The following is a 25933-nucleotide window of genomic DNA, read 5'->3' on the forward strand; positions in this document are numbered from 1 at the left end:
GACCTCCTTTTTTTTTTTGAGCTCACAAAGAAACCCTTGCCAGCTCTGTTTTCCTGCAGTGTGCACACACTGATTTCATGCTCCACGATGAGAGCCAGCCAGGGGCAATCCTCGCTCACTCCTCCCTCCCACCTCTCATCCCTTCCCCGGCCCAGTGGATCCCTTCGAACTTCCCGTTTCCATCTCTACCCTCATCCACTCCTAGACAAGCCCCCAATGTCTCGGACCCTGGCAACAGCCTCCAGGGTCCTCTCTGTGGCGACCCCAACCCCTCCAACCCACAGCTGCCAGAATGATCTTTTTCTTTTAAAGGGTTTTACTTAATTATGAATTGTTTTAAACATTCAGTAAGTAAAATGATAACAATAGACACACCAGTTTTATCGTATCATTCCTCTGCTTCAGACCCTCCACAGTTTCCCACTGCTCTCAGGGTAGAGACCAGTGTGGATCCTCACCCCCCAGTAGACCTGGCTTCCATCTTCCAAAGGGTCTCGTCTTCCCCACTGGTCATCTCAGTGTCCGGCACCGCACTTCCTAGCCTTTGCGTGCATAACGTCACCTCTCTCTGGAATTTGTCAGCTCCCTTCCCACCAAAAGCAATGAATTTTTGGTCATTTTGTTCAATGTCATTCTCTGAAGAAAGCTTCCTCTTTTCTTGAAGCTCCCCCATGTAACAGTTTGATAGCACACTATTTTTTTTCTTCAAAATTTTTTACATACCATTTTAATGACATTCATGTGATTAGGAGACGACTCTCGTGGATTAGTATTAGCGGCATAGTATCTTCTGTCTGTAAGCCCCATGAGAAGGACCACTGCCTGTCAGTTTCATTCACTGCTGATATCTACCCGTGACAGTTCTGCCGTCTAATTGTTACGCTTTTGACTTCAACAGTTGGAAAGATTTATTCTGTCTTTAGGGGAATGAGCCTGTTGCAGAGCATGTGAAGAGAAAATGCACACAGTCAAGGGTGTCCTCCCATTTACCGCTTCCTGTATTCCTAGATGGAGTTACAGGTGCTCACACATATACCAGAAAAGACCGTTTTGTCCTGTGTTTGAGGAGAGGGAGGAGCCCTGAGAGCATAGAATGCTTTGTTAGTTGCGTCTCACCAACTTCAGGGTTGGGGCCAACGACCTAAAACTGAAGCTGTTAGGATATTGGGTGTTGCCTTCAAAGCTCAAAGGGGATCTCAGTCCATCTAGCAAGTACTCGGTGGCTCTTACTTACCCAGCTCTACCATGTACTGGCTGGGTGGCTGTGAGCAATTTATGAACCATTTCTGAGCCTCATCATTAAGTCAGAATAAGTCAGAATACTCATGGTACTTACCTTAGGGGATTATTTTGCAAATAAAATGAGTTATTACCTGTAAAGCTCTCATGCTATTATTTGATTCATGGTAAGCGCTCAAGAAATGTTAGCTGTTACTCTCATAATGGTTACCATTATAAATATTCTTTTTTTTTTTTTTTTTAATTTATTTATTTGACAGACACAGCGAGAGAGGGAACACAAGCAGGGAGAGTGGGAGGGGGAGAATCAGGCTCTCTGCTGAGCAGGGAGCCCGATGTGGGACTCGATCCCAGGACCCTGGGATCTTGACCTGAGCCGAAGGCAGAGGCTTTAACCCACTGAGCCACCCAGGTGCCCCACCATTATAAATATTCTTATTGGTAATAGATAATAAAGGAGCAGAATAGCCTAGACAGATGGAATATAAAGGGTCAGAAATATGCCTTTTCAGTCATCAGCATAATTATCATCCATCAGCAAGTAAGTGATTCATGCGAACTACTAAACGTTCAGTGGGAGGGCATGAGGAGCTGTAGCAGCAGGGGAAACGGGTCAGGAGACGCCACTCTTCTTTATTGGCAGTTCTGGAGATGACAAGTCAATGGCCCAGAAATGCAGGGAGACCAAAGACCTGCTTCTTCCTGAAATCAGTAGGTCACTGTGAAGTTTGAAAGAACTCTGCCTTTTCTGACCATAGTGCTAAACTGGCTTTTAAATCTTGTTTCCAGGGGCAGATGCTAAAATTCAGCAGCCTGGCCCCTGACCTAGACCGTCTGAATGAGCTTGGGTACAGGCTACCGCTGAATGATAAAGAAATCAAAAGGATGCAGAGTCTGAACCGACACTGGTCTCTGATCTCCTCTCAGACCACGGAAAGATTCAGGTGGAGTAAACTGAGAGATGTTTGGGCCACTCTGATGTACCAGTAGATAGAAGTGCATGGCTTGTGCGTACTGATAAATTCCAGGTCTTTCCAATGACACTCACAAAATTTGAACTAGAAATGGTGAACTCAGATTGTGAAGTGGTTTCCCATGCTGACGCATGAAATATTGTTTTAGCAAAAAAGAAGTAACTCTTTTTTACATAAGACTATATTAAAGGTACATACATAATTTTATCAAATTGAAAACCTACCATTTTTTTGGGGGGGGGTTCTTGTTGTTGTTTTTTGTGCCGAAACTCAGGAGAAAACCTATCATTTTAAACTTTTATTCTTTTTTAAACATTTGCTACCTGACATTGAAATCTTTGTGGTGGTCCAGTTAGAATCGGAGACAGAGGATATTTTCTAATCTAATTTTATATATTGACAGGGTAAGAACTAACAAATAACACCGTAATCGTGTTCTTTTTCCTTCGTTTTATCAGTAAGTTGCAGTCATTTTTGCTGCAACACCAGACTTTCTTGGAAAAATGTGAAACATGGATGGAATTCCTGGTTCAAACGGAACAAAAGTTAGCAGTGGAGATTTCAGGCAACTATCAGCATCTTTTGGAGCAGCAGAGAGCGCATGAGGTAAGGTATGCCGGTAGGGTTTTGGGTAATGAAACAGTCTTAGGGAAAGTCCGGCACTGCCACGTGGAGGAGTTCAGGCACTGTTTCTTGTGCTGAGTCTCCTCTGGTGCAGGCACTGTTTTGCCTTCTTTCTTAAGTTTGAGGTTTCCATATCTTAACTATAAAAATGTGGTGCAGTTCTTTGCTTCCATAGTTGGTTTTCCAAATGTGTTAGGCTTCAATATCCTGCAATGTATACTACTAGAATTGTGGTAAAAGTCTAGTTATGGGGGCGTCGGGGGGAATCAGGGGTGTGTGCGGAAGGAATACAGAAAGTTAGACAATTTTCAAATTCAGTTACATACTACGTTAATATTGCCAAAGCTAGTTGCTTAAGAGATTTTGCTTTGATCACAAATCTTTGATAAATGAAAATTGAGCATTCTGTTAAAAAAAATCCATATTTTATACTTGGAAATCAAGCTATCAAATGTATCTGAGAGTACCTCTTGATCAAATGGCATTATAATTATTTCTTAAGAAACACCAGCGAGAGAACTAGATACAAAAAGCAAATTAATTAATTTGCTGTTTGTCTCAATTTTGTTGTTCACTGGTGTAAGCACATCGGCCCATGTGTTTCTGAAATGCACACAAATGGAGAAATAGGATTTACCTAAAAGCAGAGAAAAGCTTAAACGAGCTTAAAAAAGAATGATACTAAAAGCATTTTGCTTAAATTTTAACAATAAAGACTTTAAATAAGTATAAGGTATTTTAAAATCCAGTGTTATCAATTTGACTAAAGATGGAATAAAAGAAAATGAATTAAAACTACAATGAGTGCAGAGGAAGGGAAATCTTCTTACACTGTTGGTGGGAATGCAAGCTGGTGCAGCCACTCTGGAGAACAATATGGAAGCTCCTTAAAAAGTTGAAAATAGAACTACCCTATGACCCAGGAATTGCACTACTGGGGATTTACCCCAAAGATGCAAATGTAGTGATCCGAAGGGTCATCGCACCCCAGTATCTATGGCAGCAATGTCCACAATAGACAAACTATGGAAAGAACCCAGATGTCCATCAACAGATGAATGGATAAAGAAGATGTGGAATCTATTATATACAATGGATTACTACTCAGCCATCAAAAAAATGAAATCTTGCCATTTGCAACAAGGATGGAACTAGAGGGTATTATGCTAAGCGAACAAGTCAATCAGAGAAAGACAATTATCATACGATCTCACTGATATGTGGAATTTGAGAAACAAGGCAGAGGGTCATAGGGGAAGAGAGGAAAAAAATGAAACAAGACAAAACCAGAGAGGGAGACAAACTATAAGAGACTCTTAATCTCAGGAAACAAACTGAGGATTGTTGGAGGAGAGGAAGGGGGTGAGAGGGAAGGGGTGGCTGGGTGATGGACACTGGGGAGGGTATGTGCTATGGTGAGCACTATGAATTGTGTAAGACTGATGAATCACTGACCTGTAGGGCAGAAACAAATAATATATTATATGTTAATTTTAAAAACTTAAAGGACAAAAAATTAAAAAGAGACAAGGGTAAAAAAAATGCATTTTCCCATACTGCAGGATTTCTCATGTATCCAGATACAACTGGAAATATCTTTCAAAGCCTTGCTAAAGCCAGAATTTTTGTGGAAGTTACTAGGAAACTGGTCCCTAAAATTGGGAACTCTAAAAACATGTTTTTCTGTTTTTTTCAAATAATAGTTGTTTCAAGCAGAGATGTTCAGTCGCCAGCAGATTTTGCACTCGATCATTATTGACGGGCAGCATCTTCTAGAACAAGGTCAAGTTGATGACAGGTAGGATCTTTGATATTATGAAGAAAGGTTTCAGTGAATTAGTCATTTTCTTTTTAATGAGCAAATTAGAAGGCATATGTCTAATCTTCCTAAGGCAATTGTACTGCAATGGAGCCTCAGTAATTGGAGAAAAGGCTCGTTGAAACGACTGAGTATTGAATCTTTTTAAAGAACTGCTATTATATTACATGAAGGACATAAAGTAATTGGAAATCTCCTAGTCAGCCTTCTCCAGACCTCTGCAGGAGACTGGAATTAATGAATAGATCAGAACAAATTGTATCAATGGTTTGTAAACAGATGCTTCTAATCCTCTCATACAGTTACAGAAATTATATTCCTCAAAGGAGCATAGAGATCACTAGATCATCGTTATTACTTAAAGATGAAAACTTGAGGCCCGGAAATGCAAACTGATGGGACCAAGGTCACTCGGGGTTTTAGTCAGGACCAGCCAGCTGGGTTTCCACACCGGGGTAATTCCAGTTTGGGAATGGTTGCTACCTTAAATCAGCTGACACTCTGAAATCCTGCTTCCTCTTCATTTACTTAGAAGATGTCCTCTTTATTTAAAAATGACGAGGTAATCTAGCTCCTCTTTTGACTTCCAGTATATGAATTACTGATCTTGTACTATATTTACATTTCCTAGGAACAAAATCTAGTCTATCCCATCTACTTTATGTAGTGATATTTGGGGTATAAAACTCATTGATACTTATATATATTTACATAAGGACATCTTTCCCATATTAAAGACCAGTAACTGTGATTATAATTAACTTACTTACTATTTAAAAAAAGAAAGAAAGAAAAAAGAACATAAATCACTGTTTTCACTAAGAGGGTTTTTTTAAATGTTTTGAAGCAATTTCAGTTTTAAGAGCTATTTCTTTGGAGGTAACATAAAAGATTTTCACGGTTAAGCTTGGAACAACAAAATGTGGTACCATATTTATTCTATTCAAAGTAAGCCAAACTTAAATGTGAGCTTTACTAAGAATTTAAGACCTTCAAAATAAAACAAATTCAAATGCAATTAATGTATTCTTTGCTTTATCCTCCTTTGGTCAACTCTGTAACAGTATTATAAAAGCCAATAGGCAAAACAAAATTCAAAATCCATGCACAAGCCAACATCTATTAAATCGTAAATGTTAACAGTTAAGGAGAAACTCCAAAAAGGGGAAAATGGGAGGTTTGGACCGAGGATAATTCTGAAAGTTAGAGAAGAAAAAAAAAATTCAGATTAGAGCATGAAGGCCCCTGATTACAAATGTATTGTGTCTTAAAAGTTTTGTAAGTTTTGTGTGTTAGAGTTCAAGTTCAGCCATGAGAAGTGTCATGTGTTGAGTACTTCCTCACCTGAGCCGGCAGGTGGTTCAGGACAGTTGGACTCTCCAGAAAGTGAGGACAAGAGCTCCTAAGAGATCTTGGATAGTGGCCTGATGGGAAAAGCAGTCTGTGGGGCACTTTTCCTGTTGTCAGACAGTCTCAAGTCCTGGAGTGAAAGGTCTTCAGAGACGATAGATGCTTGAAACTTCTAGGGGAATTTCATGAACCTAATTCATCACATTAATTCTACTGCAATTAGATTATTAACATCAGAATTTCCTTTCAAAAACGGAAGCACCAATAACACATTTAGTTACAAAACCAAGGATTTAGAGTGGGCCTAGGTGATAGGAAATGTCAGCAGTATAGCTGTCCAGAAGAGTAATTTCAGCTCAGATTTGAAGCCATCCTCAAGAGGAGAGAATAGTGTATCTAGGGAAGAAAAGCAAAACTCACACAATAGAGAAAAATCAAGTAATGTTACACTTTAATATTAAAATGTGAATAACATCGTAATTTACAAAGAAACTCATTCTATTTGATACTGGACAAATCAGTTCTAGATCTACAAACTACACATTAGTTCTAGAGCTATATACTACGCATCAGTTCTAGAGCTACAAAACTTCCTAAAGAACTACTGACATTTTTTACAAGTAGAAAACACAGAGGTAGAAAGGACAAACTAAAAGACCTGAGATTATTTAACCTGAAATTGAGAACACTTAAGTACAATTTCCTATCTCTAAGTATGCAGATAACCTTCATACAGACAGTGATGACTAAATAGTTTTCATTTTCCTAAGAACAAAATGAAGTGGGTTTAAAATGTAAAAGGGATGATTTAGATTAACATGTGGAGTAATTTGCTAAAGATTAGGGCTGTTTATTGTGAGGGAATATGGAGCTTATGAATATAGTTTTAAAAAACATTTTTAGGGATACCTGGGTGGCTCAGTTGATGAAGTGTCCGCCTTCCACTCAGGTCATGATCCTAGGGTCCTGGAATTGAGTCCTTCGTCTGGCTCTCCGCTCAGTGGGTGGTCTGCTTCTCCCTAGCCCTCTGCTCCTCTGCCTTCCCTCCCCACCCTTCCGCTTGTGATCACTCTCTCAAATAAGTAAATAAAAATCTAAAGAAAAAAAGTTTTTGAATAACAGGATTTTATTTGAATGGCTTATGATTCTAGCTGTTGTTTATCCAAACTGGTTTATAATTGTGGTTGAAGAGAGAGGTTTATAAATAAGTTTGGTCCTCGTTTTCTTTTTTTTTTTATATTTTATTTATTTGTTTATTTTAATTTTATTTACTTATTTGACCGAGAGTGAGAGCACAAGAAGGGGGAGAGAGCAGGTGGAAAAGCAGACTCCACACTGAGCAGGGAGCCCAACGCAGGGCTCTGGGATCATGATCTGAGCCAAAGGCACATGCTTAACTGCCCGAGCCACCCAGGGCCGTGGTCCTCATTTTCTCTCTCCCCCTGTAGCACTCACAAGATGCTGTCACCCGCTGCATACACTACTTAGGGTTTGGACCCATTCCCGCAGCATCTGCTCCCCTATGCTCCCTCCCCTCTCTCATTCAGGGAGGGTATAATTAGTGAGCTTACAGATACGCCTTTAACCTGTGCTGAGACATGAAACTGTTTGCAAAAACTAATAGTTATTAATTTAAAAAATTACTGGAAATAGACCTGGTAAAAGATCATGGCGTGACATTTGAAAGCCTCTGCCTTAAGTCACGTCTCAGGGCTTATTAGCACCATCAAGTGTATGGCTGATATGTAAATGCATCCAGGGTAAAGCGTCTCCTCCCTGCGTCATTATTTCTGCACCAGGGATGAATTCAACCTGAAATTGACACTGCTCAGCAGTCAGTGGCAGGGAGTGATTCGCAGGGCCCAGCAGAGGAGGGGTATCATCGACAGCCAGATCCGCCAGTGGCAGCGCTACAGGGAGATGGCCGAGAAGCTGCGTAAATGGTTGGGTGAAGTGTCCTATCTTCCCGTGAGTGCTCTCGGAAGCGTCCCGATACCACTGCAACAGGCAAGGACCCTCTTTGATGAAGTGCAGGTATGGTGCGAAACACACGCTTCTGAAACCTCTTGTCCGTTTCCACTGTACACCTTACTCTCGCTTCAGTTCTTCACAAGGATCCTGGAGTGACATTGGAATGAGGACGATCACTGTTCCAAAGTATCAGCAGGAACATACAATCCGATTGCATTACAAAGGCCTTATTTAATGATGATAGTCTGGTGGGCCCAGCCTCTCACAGACCCCGTCCATGGTCCACACCAGTGCCTCTCAGCAGTTCACTAACCAGCATGGAGGGAAGGGCAATGGCCAGGAAGGGAGCACTTTGCATTGATTATAACCAGGAGCAATTTAATTGTGTAACTTGGGTATTCCAGAAAAGATAAAAAGTCTCCGTCCTGTCTGAGCTCCTGGTTCCTTCCTGGTTTGGCCCCTTCCTTCTATCTGCCTAGGAACTGGGGCCTCCAGTCCCGTAGATAGCTCCCTCCCAGTACTCCCATCAGTCATCCCCGATGTATTTCATGTCGCCTCTTGCTTTCAAGGTCATTGTTTGCTGCTTCTTTCTCCTAGAAGACCTCATTCACCTGTAGCTCCGTCTGCCTCCTACCAGCATGGAAAGGCCTACGTGCTATCTTCCAGTCACCTCTACCTCCCAAGCTTTTAACTTATTATATTCAGCTGTGTTTTAGACTTATAAATATATATGTGCAGCACAGGCATAATATACTCCATGAGTTCCCATGGAGCCTGTGAGGTCCAGAGGAGCCATCTGGCAGTCCCATGTCCCATGTCCCCGATTCTAGGAAACGTCATTACCAGCTATCTGGTCTATCAGTTAGGAACCTCAGAGTTGCTCTAGAGCCTTATTCTTGTTCTCTCCCTCCCCATTTATAATAACTCCCAGTTTCCATCCCCACTGCCACTATGTTAGATGAGGAGCTCTTGGTTTCTTACCTGCAGAGAAAACAGCTCTCTAACCTATTTCAGTATATCCAATATATGCCCTTTTCCATTCCATTTTCTACCCTACTGCAGAGGGTTTTAATCCAAACACATCACTTCTCTGCTTGATATTCTCCGTGAATCTCAGTCACTTTCACTATTAAAAAAAATTCCTGTGCAAGGTGTGATCTTGTATCATTCTCTGCTACTCTTTCGCATGCCCAGCCCCTGAAAACTACACCAGGGTCCTGAATTCATCCTAATGCTCTCATATAGTAACTTTGCCCGTCTTCCTTTCTCTGCATGGAAGGACTCTTCTCTGACTCTTGGTCTTCGTCATACCAGGTCCTTCTTAGTCTTGCTGTATTCATAGGTCCTCCAAGACTCATGAAGCCTTTTCCCTTTGAGGAAACCTGTCTTACGTCCATGTGGGTTAGATATTTGGGCACTAGTCTTTCCTGGAAGAGGGTTGTTTGTATGAAATGAACATCACAAACATTTTTTTGCAGAAGAAATGAAAAGATCCTAATAAAACTTAAAACATGGGGCAGTGTGTTCCCTATGCATCCATCTCCTCGAGTGGTTCCCATATTGAGCTGTGATTGTATTTAACTTGGGGACAGAAATTAAGCCTCTCCCTGTTGAATTCTCATTCGTTCATACAGTGCTGCACTCACGCACCAAGTGCTAGCTCCATGAATGTTGGATAAAGAGGGTAGGCAATGTATGGAAAACTGTACGGTCACTTAAAAACATTGTAATGGGGACCTGGTAAAGAAAAGAATGAGAAAGTAAAAAGCTGTGGCTCCTTTCAGTTCAAAGAAAAAGTGTTCCTGCGGCAGCAAGGCAGCTACATCCTTACAGTGGAGGCGGGGAAGCAGCTCCTGCTCTCGGCCGACAGTGGGGCTGAGGCCGCCTTGCAGGCAGAGCTCACTGAGATCCAGGAGAAGTGGAGATCAGCCAGCACGCATCTGGAGGAACAGAAGAAAAAACTGGCCTTCTTGCTGAAAGTAAGTTCTGCTCTTTCCTCCTATAGACGTGATGCAATTTCAAAAGCTGCCTAAGTAGTGTGTTGCTCCCTCCTGTTAGCTTTCCAGACAAGGCGAAGATCGTTAAGTCCTACCCCGAAGTGTTTTGATCCCCTGTCCTGTGTCTTATTTAAGACTTTGTCCTATCTTGCATGAACTGGAGAAGTTTCCCAATTTTCAGCAATTTGTCTTTCAGAAAAATCCCCCGACGAGGTAGTTTTAAGTCTAATAAGGCTGTCCAAGTGATGGATTCTGATTACTGGTCGGTCGGTGCCGAGCCAAGAGCCATGTGATGATTTTATAAATCCAAACAGGAATGCAAAGAGTAGATTCCACTCCCTGATCTAAGACTCTAAAGTGGTTTTTAAGATTGGTATCTCTTATTTTATATCAGGGAAAAACCTATCCAAGAGGACACTCTTGATTTCATCCTAGTTTCTCCAAGCACATCGCTATGAGATAAAATTCAGGAGGTATATTAAGCCTTTAGTTGGAAACAGAGAGCATAGGGAATCACACCGCAGTCTAGAGAGATGTAGCTTTATCCAACCCCCCCCCCCAACAGGATGCTTTCTCCCTCACTTTCCGTAACCATACTCAATACATAATCAGAAGGCATTGGAAAAAGGGCATGGTTTCTGAAGTCAGATCTATCCAAGTTAAAATCATAATAAACCAAATAACCTGGTTAACTCAACCTATCTGAGCCTCCGTTTCTGCCCCTCTAGAGTGGGCACGATTATCCCTCCTTTGGCCATCATCTTGAGGATTTAATGAAATCATGAAAGCAAACAGATGGCACAGGACCTACACAGATTGAGCATGCAATAAATGATGGTCATTATCACTGTTGATATTATTATCAGATTAAAGAGTGAACAGAGCTAAATGGTGAAGTTTTATATACATTGGTAGTCTCTAACTCTTCAACAAAATTATCTATTAAATTTGACCTGCCATGTTTTTGGATCACAGGTACTAACTAAAGGTAATGGAATACATTTTGCTTTTATAATGCTTCAAGTACACACCCGTTGGGTTTATTCTGCTGAATTTTATTTAATAACATATTACCTTCTGTGTAGGAAATAATCAGTCAAAAATGCCACTGAATATTTGTTAAAGAACTGTTATTTGCATGCAGCACAATTCATCAGTAATACAATATGTCTGATTCTTTTTTTCTTCTTTTTATGCTTCCAGGAAAGGATTAAAAATGCTGTAACTCATTCTGTAGAGATCATTTTAATCATATATTTTTCTTTACTTGTGATGTGACTTTTGGACACATTCCCAAAACTTTAATTAGGTGAAATGGCTGAGTCACTGCATTTGCTTTTCTTGCCAGTCTGTTCATTGGTGTGTAAAACATACACGTTGATAGATGTTTGCAGACCATGACATTTTGTTATTTCCTTGTAACTCATGTAATAAAAAGACTGGGTTATAGCTTTGGAATCTAAGCCATCCTTGGAAAGGGGAATCCTTCTTCTTCTCTTGTTAAAGTTTGTTATATTTTAAATCATACACTAGAACCCATTTGCCTAAGAAGGAATTTCTGAAGCTAAATTCTAATGTTAATGTCATTTCTCTTTATTTTAGTGTATCTTTACGTCATAGCTATAATGCTTATCTAATTTTACCCCTGATTTACTGCTCTAAATCCATGTGCCAAAATACAGTGATTCTCATTCTGTGACTTTCATGTTCACCTGCTTCACTATGGCTTCTTAATTTTGTTGTGGAAAATAAGAAACTGACCTTTTCTCTTTTAGGTCAATGAACATTCACTGATGACATGTTGATAGGTTTCAGAATGTGTGATGATTTCATTGAGAATGCTGTTCTGTTTACTAAGAGGACCTCACTGTGCTTAGCATTGATGAATTACTTGTAGCCTGGGAACACAGAGATACTTTAACAAAGGGGAATGGGAGCACATCTGACCAAGACAGACAGTTTGTGTTTTTTCTGGTACACGGAAACAGGGAATGTGGTTATGCACTCTAGGAAGTTCCCTGAAGGAATTTAAAGAGAAATGAGACTCTTGGGCCAAAGGCTCAGTTCCGTTAGAAACCAGAAGACCTTTTGAGTAGGGAGGCACTTCAGTCAGCACTTCTGACAGAAGAAAGTTTTGGTCATAGCACCTATGGGTGGCTTGTGCTAAAAATAAAACATCAGGAAAGAAGACAGAAAGAGCCCAGACAAGAAAGGACTAGTGACAACGGAAGAGATAATGTGAAGGAAAAGGCGGCATGATTTGGCACCAGGCTCACTACTAAAAGCAGTTCTAGTTGTCTGCCTTTGGAGCTCATTCATTTAAGTGGTGGGGAGCGGCCACTGCGAAGGGTTACTGGGAAGGTGGGGGGAGAGGAATGGGAGGTCATAGGCAAAATTAAGGAGATTTGTTGAGATGAATTTGATTTGAATTGTCACTGAGACACTAGATAAGAGTTAATTTGTAGATCTAATGCTAAAATTAGATGGTTCCTATCATTTTTTTCTTTTATTTAAAAAAGAAATACATGTGTCTGATTAAAAAAAAAATCAGGTAGTAATTAAACTATGAAGAGTGAAAAACAAAATTTCCCCTCTACCACCACCAAATCCTCTAATTTTCCACAGGGGTAAACACAGTTACGAGTTTGGTGCGTCATCGTCCGAAACACAACCACATGATGTATGTGTTCTCTGTCGCTCTGTGGAGATCTACCAGTCCACACCGCCACGCTCTCCACGGTTAATCTGCTGTAGCCTTCCTCAGAGCTCTCATTACTATTTGACATACTTGATGTCTGTTTTTAAAATTTTGCCTTATCTCTCTGATTCCATTTATTGATTGTTCCGGGTTTTGTGTGCTGTATACTCAACCCTGTGTGATGCATGTGTCCGTGCTTTCAAGATGAGACCCACCTGGTACCAGCCTTTGGTACTTGGGATTCTGCTTCAGTAACAAATCAAATGTATGTGCCACATACTGTTCATATAATAAATTGAATCGGAGTCAGGGTTATATTATTTCTACTCTTCATCCTGAAAGAGATTCCGTATCCTCTTTTTTTTTAAATCTCTTACAGAGCATTTGAGGTTGGGTAGACACCTTATGGATGGGGTTAGGAAAGAGGCAAAACATTGTGATTACCTCTTACCTCTGCAGATTGATCCAAATGCAGATAACATTTTTGAGTACCCATGATATTCTGGGCCTTGTGTTTGAGTGTTCACACCCATTGCTTCCTCCAGCCCTCCAGCCTTTATAGAGTTTGTAGTATGCCCATTTTTGCAGGGAAAACTGAGGCGTAGCGTATTACCTGCTAAAAGTCACATAGAGGGAGCAGAGAACTCAGCTCTCCTGTTGCTGCCCACATGACGATGGATGTGGACTCCCCACTGAATCTTAACTGTTTCTCTTGGATTAAAGAGAGGGTTTTTCTTTTGTTCCAGTTTCCTACCAAAGTTAAAAAAAAAAAAAGGTGGGGACTCCTGGGTGGCTCAGTTGGTTAGACGACTGCCTTCGGCTCAGGTCATGATCCCGGAGTTCCCAGATCGAGTCCCGCATCGGGCTCCCAGCTCCATGGGGAGTCTGCTTCTTCCTCTGACCTTCTCCTTGCTCATGGTCTCTCTCATTGTCTCTTTCTCAAATAAATAAATAAAATCTTAAAAAAAAAAAAAGTGAATTTCTTTCTTCTCCCATTGCAGGACTGGGAAAGATGTGAGAACGGAATAGCTAATTCTCTGGAGAAGCTACGAACATTCAAAAAGAAGCTTTCTCAGCCTCTGCCGGATCACCATGAAGAGCTGCACACAGAGCAAATGCGCTGCAAGGTAAACTACGCCTGCGCTGAGCCTTTAGCCGTCCCTTGCCTGTGAACTTGGTTGTCATGTTGCCTTTGAAAGCATCGCGCAGTCAGACCGCTCCAGCTGCAAACGTGAGGGTGCAGGCTCCCGGCTGTCGTGTTCGGGCAGACAACTCTGGTGAGACCCGGTTGTTGCAGTTGATGAAATTGTAGACCAGTTTATGGATTATCTTGAGAAATATAAACACAGCATTAAAAGATATTTAAAAGCTGGGTCCAAAGCAATAAACACTATCTCTTTAAAGCATCTACACTGGAGAGTTGTTCTAGTGGACTAGTCTAGTTCACAGAGAGAAGAGCGAGGCTCGGCAGCCTGGAAATCCCAGGCCCCTTTGGGGAACTCCCTGTCCTCCGCACTCTTCGGTAAGGAAATCGGGAACTGTAAATAGCCAGTCTCAGGTACTGCATGGAGACACGTAGTCCTTCAGGGACTCAGGGCCCTGACTGCTTGAAAGTCATGATCCACACCTCAAGTCACAGCTGGAAGCCAATCAGGGGCGAATACAGACCCCTCCCTGCATCGTGAGCTTGCTGAGACTGACACGATGTGGGGGGCTGTAGGATTTGTTCCATTCATTCCTATATTGTCAAGTGGAGTATCTGCTTAGCCATTCTCTGCTGAGCGATAGGCAGATCTTGTCAAAATGACCTTAGTGAGTGTTTTTTTTCTCCCCCAAATAATACATGTCCATGTGTTTCCCAGTTGTTTGCAAATTATTGCTGTGGAGTAATGCTGTGAAAACTTGACAGATACTGGGGTGCCTGGGTGGCTCTGTCGGTTAAGCCTCTGACTCTTGGTTTCTGTCTGCTCAGGTCATGATCTTGTAAGTTGTGAGGTCAGGCTCCATGCTCAGTGCTCCCCAGAGTCTGCCTGAAGATTTTCTCCCTCTGCCCCTCCCCCAACTCTCTCTAAAATAAATAAATAAATCTTTTAAAGAGAAACTTCAAATTTTTAAATGATTTGGATTTTAATCAGAAGGTCTCTGCTAGGGGCACCTGGGTGGCTCAGTGGGTTAAGCCTCTGCCTTCAGCTCAGGTCATGATCTCAGGGTCCTGGAATTGAACCCCACATCGGACTCTCTGCTCAGCAGGGAATCTTCTTCTCGCTGTCTCTCTGCCTACTTGTGATCTCTCTCTCTCTGTCAAAAAAAAAAAAAAAAAAAAAGTCTCTGCCTCATGCTGGCTATGAAATCATAAACATTAAAGAAAAACTAATTTTTTAAGGAAGTCTTGAAATCACAAAAAACATGGATGTAAGAATTTTTCTTCAGTATCAGAATTTAAGGATATCCTTTGAAACTCAAACGAGGCAGATTTATGGGGCACCTGGGTGGCTCAGTCAGTTAGGTGTCTGCCTTTGGCGCAGGTCATGATGCCAGAGTCCTGGGATCGAGTCACGCCTCGGGTGTCTGCTTCTCCCCCTCCCACTGCTTGTGCTCACTCTCTTTCTCTCTTTCTCTCTCTCTCTGTGTCAAATAAATAAATAAAATCCTTTTTTTATCACATTTTATTTTTTTTAAGATTTTATTCATTTATTCGACAGAGAGAGAGAGATCTCAAGTAGGCAGAGAGGCAGGCAGAGAGAGAGAGGGGGAAGCAGGCTCGCCACTGAGCAGAGAGCCCAATGTGGGGCTCGATCCCAGGACCCCGAGATCATGACCTGAGCTGAAGGCAGAGGCAGAGGCCCAACCCACTAAGCCACCCAATAAATAAAATCTTTAAAAAGAAGAGGCATATTTGGGAAAAATAAATCTTAGATGGCATCACGGATGATGGCAAGTGAAGAACATATTATCTTGAGATGTAAATTCAGAAGTATGCAAAGATTAAAAAGTTTGTTTTAAGTCTGTGATAGTAAATTTCTAACAAATGGTTAAAGAAAACTGTGACAAACAGAAATAGGTATTTATTAGTCTTCTCTTACGTGGCAGTGACTATACCAGCATTATCTCAGTGGACATAAACACAAGCTCACGTGGACAGTCTGTTATTTCCCTTTTACAGATATGAAAACTGAGGCTTCCAGAAGTTTAATAACATTTCCAAGTTAGTAAATATCAAGGCTCCCTGAGTCCAGAGGCTGTATTTTTAAACATGGACTCTTCTAAAGGAGTCTGTGAGTCTGAAACTGTTCTTGTGGTGGTATTGTTTATTTTATAATCCTTATACCATGGACTATGTCTGATATTTGAGTTAGGGGCTAGAAATTGGCATAAACAGTGAGAAATCTTTACACTGGTATGACAGCTTGATATGTGTACAAATATAAGCAGAAATTCTGCATATTTACTCCACCTGGACGGTTCGTTTTTTCAGCCAAATGCTGTTACCATGGGACCTCATCTCCCAAAATATAACGTTACAATCATACCCGGCTATTAAATTTGGAGATTAAAAGGATGCATTTTGGTCCAGCTCTCTGCTGCTCTTCCCCAAACCACCCTTAGCAGCAAAACAAAGCAATTACCTAGAAAATTCAGACTAAAACCTTGTTTGCCTAAATTGCCTGAGAAGTTAGCCTAAAACAGTACCGTTAATTGCCTTTGCCTTTGGAAACTTGTCTCCTGTGTGAAGAGACAAAAAGAGAGGGGAAAAAGCCATGTGAAATACTCTATTTATACACAAAATTAGCTGGAATCTAAACGCATCAACAGCTGGCAAAAAGCAAAGAGTTGTACAAATTGCAAAATTGGTCAGCAGTTCAAAGCGTTGCAGAAACCAATGTCAACTCATTCAAATGTTGTCGTGTGGATTTTTTCTTAAATTATTTCCCAAAAGGACAGAGTATGTAATACTTTCCTTCAGTAACCTGAAGAGATCTGTGTTCCTGCTGGAAATGAAGTTTTTCAATTATTTTCAATTGAGTAATAACAGCAACACATCTTTTCAGCGATGACATTATTAAGTTTATATCACAGAATGTAAACTTACAGTGTTTGAGGATGAAAGTTAACCTAGGAGTTTGTTTTTTTTTTAAATATTTTATTAACATGATCAGTTAATTTGGGACAAAAATCAAGGCTGCATTAGCAGTTTATGAAATGAGTTTAAAAGTAAAGAAGAGGGGCGCCTGGGTGGCTCAGTGGGTTAAAGCCTCTGCCTTCGGCTCAGGTTATGATCCCAGGTTCCTGGGATCGAGCCCCGCATCAGGCTCTCTGCTCTGCGGGGAGCCTGCTTCCCCCTCTCTCTCTGCCTGCCTCTCTGCCTACTTGTGATCTGTCAAATAAATAAAATCTTTAAAAAAAAAAAAAGTAAAGAAGATCATGCAGTGATGAAACTTCAGTTTAGAAAAGATGAGCCAGGAGGTGCTTGGGTGGCTATCAGTTAAGCGCCTGCCTTCAGCTCAGGTCATGATCCCAGGTCCTGGGATCCCCTGGCATCTAGCTTCCTGCTCAGTGGGGATCTTGCTTCTCCCTCTGCCCCTCTCCCCACTGTGTATGCTCTCGCTCTCTCTCTATCTCCAACAAATAAATAAAATCTTAAAAAGAGAGAGAGAGAGAGAAAAGGTGAGCCAAAATGATCTGTTAAATGGTAAATAGATCATAGGAAGATTCTTCAAGCAGCCTGGGTTGTTTTATTTTTTAAGATATTTGAGAGAGAGCGCATATACAAGAGAGAGAGCATGATGGTTGGAGGTGAGGAACAGAGGGAGAGAGAGAAGTGGATTCCCTGCCAAGCAGGGACCTAGGCTAGGCTCAATTTCAGGACCCTGAGATCATGACCTGAGCCAAAGGCAGACCCTTAACCAACTGAGCCACCCAGGTGCCCTGCAATCTGAGGTTTTATCAGAAGAATTTGGTGAAGTATCAGACAACACCAGAACAAATAAAGCAGACCAAGTGAGATGTTGAAATAGGATGGTGTAGAAAGATAATTGTATCAAGAGGGGATTCCTTGGGTGGCTCAGTCATTAAACATCTCCTTCGGCCCAGGTCATGATCCCAGGGCCCTGGGATTGAGCCCCACAATGGGCTCCTTGCTCAGTGGGAAACCTGCTTCTCCCTCTCCCTCTGCCTGCTGCTCCCCCTGCTTGTGCCCTCTCTCTCTCTCAAATGAATAAATAAAATCTTTAAAAAAAATTTAAAAAATTTTTAAAAGAGGATTCCTAGAACATTTCAGGATTATTGATGGTAGATATCCATGGGCATTCCCATTTTTGTTTCTTTAATCTAGGAGTTGGAAAATGCAGCTGGGAGCTGGACAGATGACTTGGCTCAGCTGACCCTCTTGAAGGACACCCTCTGTGCCTACATTAGTGCTGATGACATCTCCATCCTAAACGAGCGCATGGAGCTTCTGCAAAGGCAGTGGGAAGAACTCTGCCACCAGGTAAGACAAACTCTGCATGGAGCATTAGCTCAGAAAGGTGGAAAACTAGAAGATGACTCGGAATGTCAAATGGCTTGATCCATGCTTGGACCTATCCTATAATTCAGAGTATACATGGAGGAAGAACTCTGGTTTTTGTGGAAAATATTTCAGATTAAGACAATTATATCTTAACATTATATTTGAGATGCATCTCAGCTGGATTCTCTTGCCGTCCCTTTCACTGGCTGGCATAATATTGTAAAAGGAAAAACATTTTTTTTTTTTTTTTTTGGTTCATGAATGTGGTCTTGCTAGGGACTGGTGCTCTTTTTCTTACTTTAAACATGTGAAAAATCTTTGTTTTTTTTGCAGTTTTTGCTAAATACTGTGGAAATGGTTTTGTATTTGGAAATATTGTGTCTGTTGATTTACCATCATTGTTTCTAGTAATTCATGTGTTTGGCCTTTTTAGTCATATGTGATTCATTTATTAAGTATTTTCCTTGTACGTAATACTATAAAATTGAGATCCCAGGTTGGATTTTGATTTTGGAATGAAAGGCAGAGATCGGTGGAAAGGCGTTGAGAAGGCATCAGAGGCAAAGAAGAACATAGATTAAAGGCCCACAAGTGAAGAACAGGTTCTCACTGATGGCCTGGAGACCATCGCCTCCAGGAAGCTGGGAGTGTGTCAGTAGTGTCCCTTGCTGTACCTGATTGCTCTGCTTGGGCCTTACTAGCCTGTGGTCCGTATTTGTTCAGTGAATCAGTCACATTAGTTGTAGACTTCACAAGCTATAGTAGATGTTCCTACGTTGAGTTCACAACAGAGCTGAGACGAAAATCAGTCCAGAGGAACCTGTGCAGTGAAGAAGGAGATTGGTATCAACAAGTTAAAACAGTGTCTAGTGATATAAGCAAACTAACGACGGTGTGCTTTGCAGGGAATAAAGGAAATGCTTGTTGTAGTGGATAAATCTTGAGCTGACCATTGAGAAGGGGAGCAGAAGAGACAGGTGTGGAGGGAGTAAGTGGATGGGTTGGACGAGGTTGCAGCTTGGGTAAAGGCACAGGAGTGGATTAGACAGAGACCTGGCTGGTGAGAAGCAAGTGCTACAAGGTTGAGGAATGGGCTTTTGAGAAGGAGTCTCTTCCTACCTCCCCAGTTTCAGGCCAACTCTGCCATCCTAGAGATCTCTTCTCCATGCTCCTCACTTTCTCTGACTTTAGAGGTGCTTCCCTTCATGCTTCAGAAAACATTAAACAGAGTTTAAGAGGCTCATAGCCTCCTGATTCATTTGACATCAACAAAAAATTTGTTATTAGGTAAATTTCTCTCAGTGTTTAGGTGAAAAGCAAGAATTTCTCAGACCATTAGCCAAGGGAAACTCTGGAGCACACTTCCTAAATGGGTGAACAGTTTTCTATGAATCTATATTTTTAAAAGGAAAGAGTGTAAGAGGTGATTTTTATAAACATGCCAGTGATTTGAGCTCAAAATTAATTTAGCCATTTTTCACTGAGCTTCATATTCTTAGTGAACACAATGAGAAGCTCACGTTGAACGTGCTAGTGCTAATCAGGGTACGTTATTCTCCGAATTATTCAACCCAAAATCAATACGTAACTATCCAGTGAATTATCATACGATTTTCTCATCCAAGGACTTCATCATGACATGGTGTATAAGTGCAAGAAAACTTGATGTGTACAAGTTATGGAAAATGATCACAGCCGTGTTCAGTTACTTTTATGAGCCTTATTCATTTGTCTTTCTTCAAACTGAGAAAAATCTAGCACTACTTGCTGACTCAATACTTTTCAGCATATTCTGTGAAATTAATTATACTATATCCATTTCTCTGGCTAATTGACGTCTTAAAAGCTGTCAGGGTGGAGCGCCTGGGTGGCTCAGTGGGTTAAGGCCTCTGCCTTCGGCTCAGGTCATGGTCTCAGGGTCCTGGGATCAAGCCCCACATCTGGCTCTCTGCTCAGCGGGGAGCCTGCTTCTCCCTCTCTCTGCCTGCCTCTCTGCCTACTTGCGATCTCTGTCAAATAAATAAATAAATAATCTTAAAAAAAAAAAAAAAAGCTGTCAGGGAGGTAACAACTTAGATAATGGCTTCCACTCCCTTTCCAAACCTGCCAGGAATTGCCCTACCCCAAGACCTTGTCAGACCACTCTTCCTGCCTACACTGACTGTTCCTTCCCTTATGATTTTAACCCATCTTTTTTCAAATACCATGACCCCTATGATGCCATTGTTTGAGATGCTCAAACCTCAATATTTTCCTGTTCCTCTGAATGCCCATTTCCCTTTTGGTCTGTGCCATCATTTGACAATACCTTGTTCCTGTTGTCATCGTTGTCGTCTTCTTCTTCTTTTAATGGTTTTGACTTTATTTCAAGACTACGAGGCCCTTGAGAATGAAGACCATTTCTTTTTATCTCCAGTGCCTCGAACAACTAACTGTTCATATATACTGTTAATAATTTAAAGAAGACTTTAGGGCATTTGTTTTATGTCATGGTACTTACATTCCTTTAAATGTAAAATAATGATAGGGTCTTTGAATATTTTGAAAGTTAAGAAGATTATGATTATGCAGTATTTTTTGATTTAGGAAAACACGCACTGTATAAAAATGCCATGATGTAGAAAGGACACAAATTTCCAGTTATAAGATGAATTAGTTCTGGGGATCTAATGTATAGCATGGTGACTATAGTTAAGAAGACTTATTAGATTTTTGAAAGTCACTAAGAGAGTAGATACTTGATTTTTTAAATTAATTTATTTGAAGTTTTATTTGTTTTTAAAATTTCAAAATCATGAACATACAGTGTTATATTAGTTTCAGGTATACAATAGAGTGATTGAATATATCACTCACTGCTCGTCAGTATAAGTGTACCCTTAATCCCATTTACCTAGTCACCCTTCCCCCCACCTTCCTCCCCTCTGGCAACCACCAGTTTGTCCTCTATAGTTAAGAGCCTTTTTTTTTTTTTTGCTTGTCTCTTTTTCTTTGCTCATTTGTTTTGTTTCTTAAGTTCTACATATGAGTGAAATCATATGATATTTATTTTTCTCTGACTGACTTATTTCTCTTAACATTATACCCTTTAGCTCCATCCATGTTGTTTCAAATGGCAAGATTTCATTCTTTTTTTATGACTAATATCTTAAATGCTCTCACAGTACACACAGAAATTGTAATTGTGTGACATGATGGATGTGTTACCTAATCTTGTGGTAATCATTTCACAGTATAAATGTGTATCAGATCACCACATTGCACACCTTAAACTTACACCATGTTATACATCAATTATATCTCAAAAAGCTGGAATAAGAAAAAAGGGGAAAAAAAAGTGTCTATGTTTAACGTTGCTCCCCAGACTTAGATATATCTAGGCAACAGTCTGTTTGGAAATACATTGTGAAGGCTGCTGTGGATCACGTGATATGCTGTGACAAGTCTAATACCTTGCACCTGTGAGTGGACTAAGACTCAAGTAAAAAAAGAGGAAATACATTGAATACAGAGTGTTTCTAGAAACTTTCTAAATTGAATGTCTTAGGCATGAAGCTAAAGCATGCTGATCTCCCATTACTTCAGCCTAAAAAAATTATTGACTCCGGTGAGATTTTAGTCATGGGTAGTCCTACCAAAGGCGCCAGGACATAGCTGCAAGTAAGAATATAAATTAGTTACTAGTCCTTGAGCTAGTGTTTCCGGAGTACCTCCGTCGAGTCTGAAACCACAAAAGGAAATGAGCTTGAGCCTATAGTCTCATTCTAAAAGCTGAAAACTATAGTTAAACCTGGTGTTATCGCACGGTTAAAGAGCAAGTAGCCTGTCCACAGTCCGATCGAAGCAGTGGGTGAGAAGGCAGGAGTTGTCGGGACTGCGGAGAAGGAGGAAAACCTGCCGTGAGTAAGTGTTTCAGAGGAGAGTTAATGTAGGAAAGTACACCGCTCACAGATAGACTCCCCAAATGGTTTGTTGTGTCTGCCTACAGCCAGAGCTTCTCTCCATTTTTATTCCCATTTGGGTTTGTAGATCTGTGTGTAATTCTAGTTGAGATATAAATATATCATCATTGTAATTGCTTGGTGTTTTTCAAATTGTCATGGTAAAAATATGTGAAGTCGAAAGGATGTATTTCCTGTTCAGCTGCCTCACGCTCTGGAGGTTTGAGCTGGTACTTGCCAGCTATTGGCAATGCAGAGTGCTTGTAACCTTGAGAAAAAAAACAAATATATGCTGAGCTAATCAATAATTCGAAGGTTTCAGCTGACCCCAAAGAAAGAGAGAGTAATGTTCACTTACCATTTGGCCTCAATGTCAGTTTTACAAACCCAAAGGAAAATGCCGCTTCCATTATGAACTGACATCTCTTGAGAAGCTCTTGGTGCTGTTTTGCATCCAGCGCTTGTGGTCTCCCTGTGTCTTCTTTCAGCGGTTGCTTTACGGTGAGCAGATGAAGGCAACACTTCCGTGCCCCGTGGTAAGCACCAGAGACATATAGTCAAGCTGCTCAGTGGAGGTATTGAATACCTGAGTGTCAAGGGGGAAAAATATTAAAAACTCAAATGAACCCCTGTACTACTACTAGTAATAGTCGTAGTAGTAGTACTCATAGTAGTCATCACCGCCCATTAATGGTCAGCTTCCTTTACAACTTTAGTATGTACTGGCTACTTTCTTATTTTGTTGTTTGTATTCTACTACGAGCCTATTATTCCTAGACATACATCAGTGCTTGGCACAGAGCAGACACCTATTTACTGCAAGCAGTAAACATTTGTTTAATAAAATTTGGAACAGATGAAAAATTCATTCACAAATGAAGTAAGGTGTAGAGAAGATGAGTGCCCCTGCCCTGGTCATATCGTTAGCAAGTGATAGAGACTGTTTTTGAATCTCGGCTGTCGCTGGGTATTTGGTCATAATGTTACACTGCAGCCTGTGTCAAAGACTCAAGCTTTGCTGGTTCTGTCTCATACTGACTACAGACAAATGCCTCAAATTTATCTAACCTTCTTTCTTCTTCACTCTGAAATGGGGATAATAAAACCTACCTCTCAAGGAAATAGGTAGTATTTTTCTATTATGTGCTCCTCTTCCCTGCGGATGTTGTGGGGGAAAGCCTTAGAATTCGTCCTTGCTTACGGCCAAGATTTGGGGGAAGAGGAAAAGAGGAACCACACATAGCAAGACCTAGTTAATCTTAATTAAATCTGAAGGGCGAGGGCTTTTACTCTTGTCTTAAAAAGCAGTTGCTTTTGGATCATGAAAAAAGAAAGATACAAGCGTGTGTGTGACTCTAGCTGTGTAAAATGAAATATTTACAGAATAAAATCTGAAAAGACACATACTAAAAAACAAAACCAAAAACAAACAAACAAACAAAAAACAGTTGTTTTGGGAGGTCCCAATTATGAAAACATAGTTTCAGTTTGGACATCAGTTGAACCAGAATTTTAATGACCAACCACACTTTTGACTCTGATGCTGTGTGAATGAAAGGGAAAAAATCATATCCATCAAAAAATTCCACATTTTAGCATTCCTGCCGAAGATCAGAATCCACTCTTCTATCACAGTTCTAGAGGAAATGGGGTGCTAGAAGATGCTCTTAGCTGCATCTCTGTCTTGGTAGAGCTTATTGTAAGTGAACTTTGTCTCCAAAACTCTTTAACCTGTGTTTTCTTAGCCTTTTCCATTCCCACCAGTATCCACCCTGAGTAAGTTCACTGCTTTTGGGCTATTCTGTATTTTTCTGCCTCAATGAAAACTTAATGATAAGCTGACTTGTACTAATGCGGAAATACTTAATGGATTCATCAGTGTCACCCTACCCAGAGAAATTTTTATTTTAAAAGATTGTAATTAATTCAAGAGAATGCATTTGTACTGTTGACATTCAGAAACTGTTAGGTTATGGGGCCCACTATCTAAGTGACCCATATGACTAGGGCTAGCCCCAGCATAGGGAACCTGGTCTCAAAGCCTAATTACCAGGTGTTTTCTTAGGTGTAGAATCATAGACATTTTGGGAAGTGTGGGACCTTGACTCTTAATTACCCAGTCATTAACAGAGCCAACCCCTAGCCAGAACTGCTAACTAGGAAGCATATAGTACCTTAGAAATATTTTCATTTTGATTTTTAAAAGGAAATTGGTTTGAAGTGCATCACAAAGTAAAATGGATGAATGGATTGATGGATAAAGGAATACATGTATTAAAGCAAAATGAGGCAAAATGTTCACAATTTTAGACTCTAGTAAGTGTTTTATGGGTGCTTACCCTTATAGTTCTTTCAACTTTTCTGTATGTCTAATGTTTTTCATGTTAAAATGTTAGTAGGGGGAAAATAAAATTAAGAGATAGGTGTTTAATGCGATGGGATGACTGGTGGAATGTCTAGCATTATCAACGTGAGTGTGTAGAACATCTATAAAAAAGGTCATCTTCATGCCACTCAAATCCCATTATATTTTGCTAACATGTAGCTTAACTCAACTAAAAATATTCCTTAGGATCTATACCAGCACTGCAAGAACAAGAGTACTTTGAAGTCATACAATTTTAAAATACTGGAAGGGATCACTCTAGACTTAGAGATAAGAAACAGGCCCCTTGTGTCACTAATGCATAAAGAACTATTACAACTCAGTGCTAAAACAAACAAACAAAAAACCCAATTCAAAAATGGGTAAAGGATTTGACCAGATAGTTGTCCAAAAAATATATACAGGTGGCCAAGAAACATCAGAAGATTTTCAGCATCATTAGCCATCAGAGAAACGTGAATCAAAACCATGGTGAGATACCACTTTGTGTCACTAGGATAACTAAAATCAAAAAGACAGATAATAGCAAATGTTGGTGAGGAGGTGGAGAAATGAGAACCCTACTGCTGGTGGGAATGTGACTGGTGCAGCCACTTTGGCAGACACTCTGTAGTGTCACCAGGTAACCCAGCAATTCTGCTTGTGGGTATGTACCCCAAAGGCAACTAAACGTGTGTCTCCCTGCACAACAGCAGCATTATTCATAACGGAAACAACCAAAACACCCACCCACAGATGAACTTTTAACTTTTTAACTTTCCTTTTAACTGCTGAATATAGTCTATCAGATGTCTATCCGTATGATAAGACTATATTCAGCAGTTAAAAGGAATGAAGTAGAGACACATGGGACAACATAAATAACTTTGAAAACTTTAATCGGAGCGAAATTATATGGTATGTGAATTATGTCTCAGGAAACCCTTATGCACAAGGAAGAAGGAAAGGAAAAAGACACAAAGGGAAATAAATTAAAAAAGAAAGCGGGCAGGCAAGTGAGAGAACTTGCGTAAAGTAAAAGGGTCGGTACAGAGCTGAGCCACAGGGACCCGTCTTCCACTTCTGACTTCTTAGCACCGCGTCCCTCTGCTCCGCTCGCTCCAGACACCTGCGACTCAGATCATTCTTCCTTTTCTCTTTCCTTCCCTTCTTTTCTTCCTTTTCACTATTCTTCCTTATTTTTCTTTCTTTCCTTTTCCCCCTTTTCCTCCTTTCCTTCCTTCTTTCTCTATCCCTTCCTCTTTCCTATTTCTCCCTTCTCTTTTAGTACACGTGCATTCAGTGATGCTGTAGAAGTCTCTGCAGAACCGATTGCCGTGTGAGGCTGTTCAGAACCTTGATTGAGTGAAGGTGCACGCGGCCCTTCAAGAGGGAAGCAGAGGGCTGGCTGCCTCCCACTGGCATTTCATAGCGGGTCCTTGTGCA

At 40.7% G+C, this 25933-nt stretch overlaps 1 protein-coding gene across 3 annotated transcripts in view; it reads left to right on the plus strand.

Moving 5' to 3' along the window:
- LOC111158653 (nesprin-1) overlaps positions 1-25933 on the plus strand; it is a 167959-nt gene that overhangs the window by 80544 nt on the left and 61482 nt on the right. For all 3 annotated transcript variants that reach the window (XM_022520842.1, XM_022520841.1, XM_022520843.1), the window contains 7 exons: positions 2029-2183; positions 2672-2819; positions 4541-4635; positions 7806-8040; positions 9762-9956; positions 13674-13799; positions 18005-18160. In XM_022520842.1, coding sequence (XP_022376550.1) covers positions 2029-2183; positions 2672-2819; positions 4541-4635; positions 7806-8040; positions 9762-9956; positions 13674-13799; positions 18005-18160 — 1110 coding nt within the window. The remainder of the gene's footprint in view (positions 1-2028; positions 2184-2671; positions 2820-4540; positions 4636-7805; positions 8041-9761; positions 9957-13673; positions 13800-18004; positions 18161-25933) is intronic.

Source organism: Enhydra lutris, unplaced genomic scaffold, assembly GCF_002288905.1.
Source record: "Enhydra lutris kenyoni isolate GAN:26980312 unplaced genomic scaffold, ASM228890v2 scaffoldscaffold62, whole genome shotgun sequence".
NCBI classification, from domain to species: Eukaryota; Metazoa; Chordata; class Mammalia; order Carnivora; family Mustelidae; genus Enhydra; species Enhydra lutris.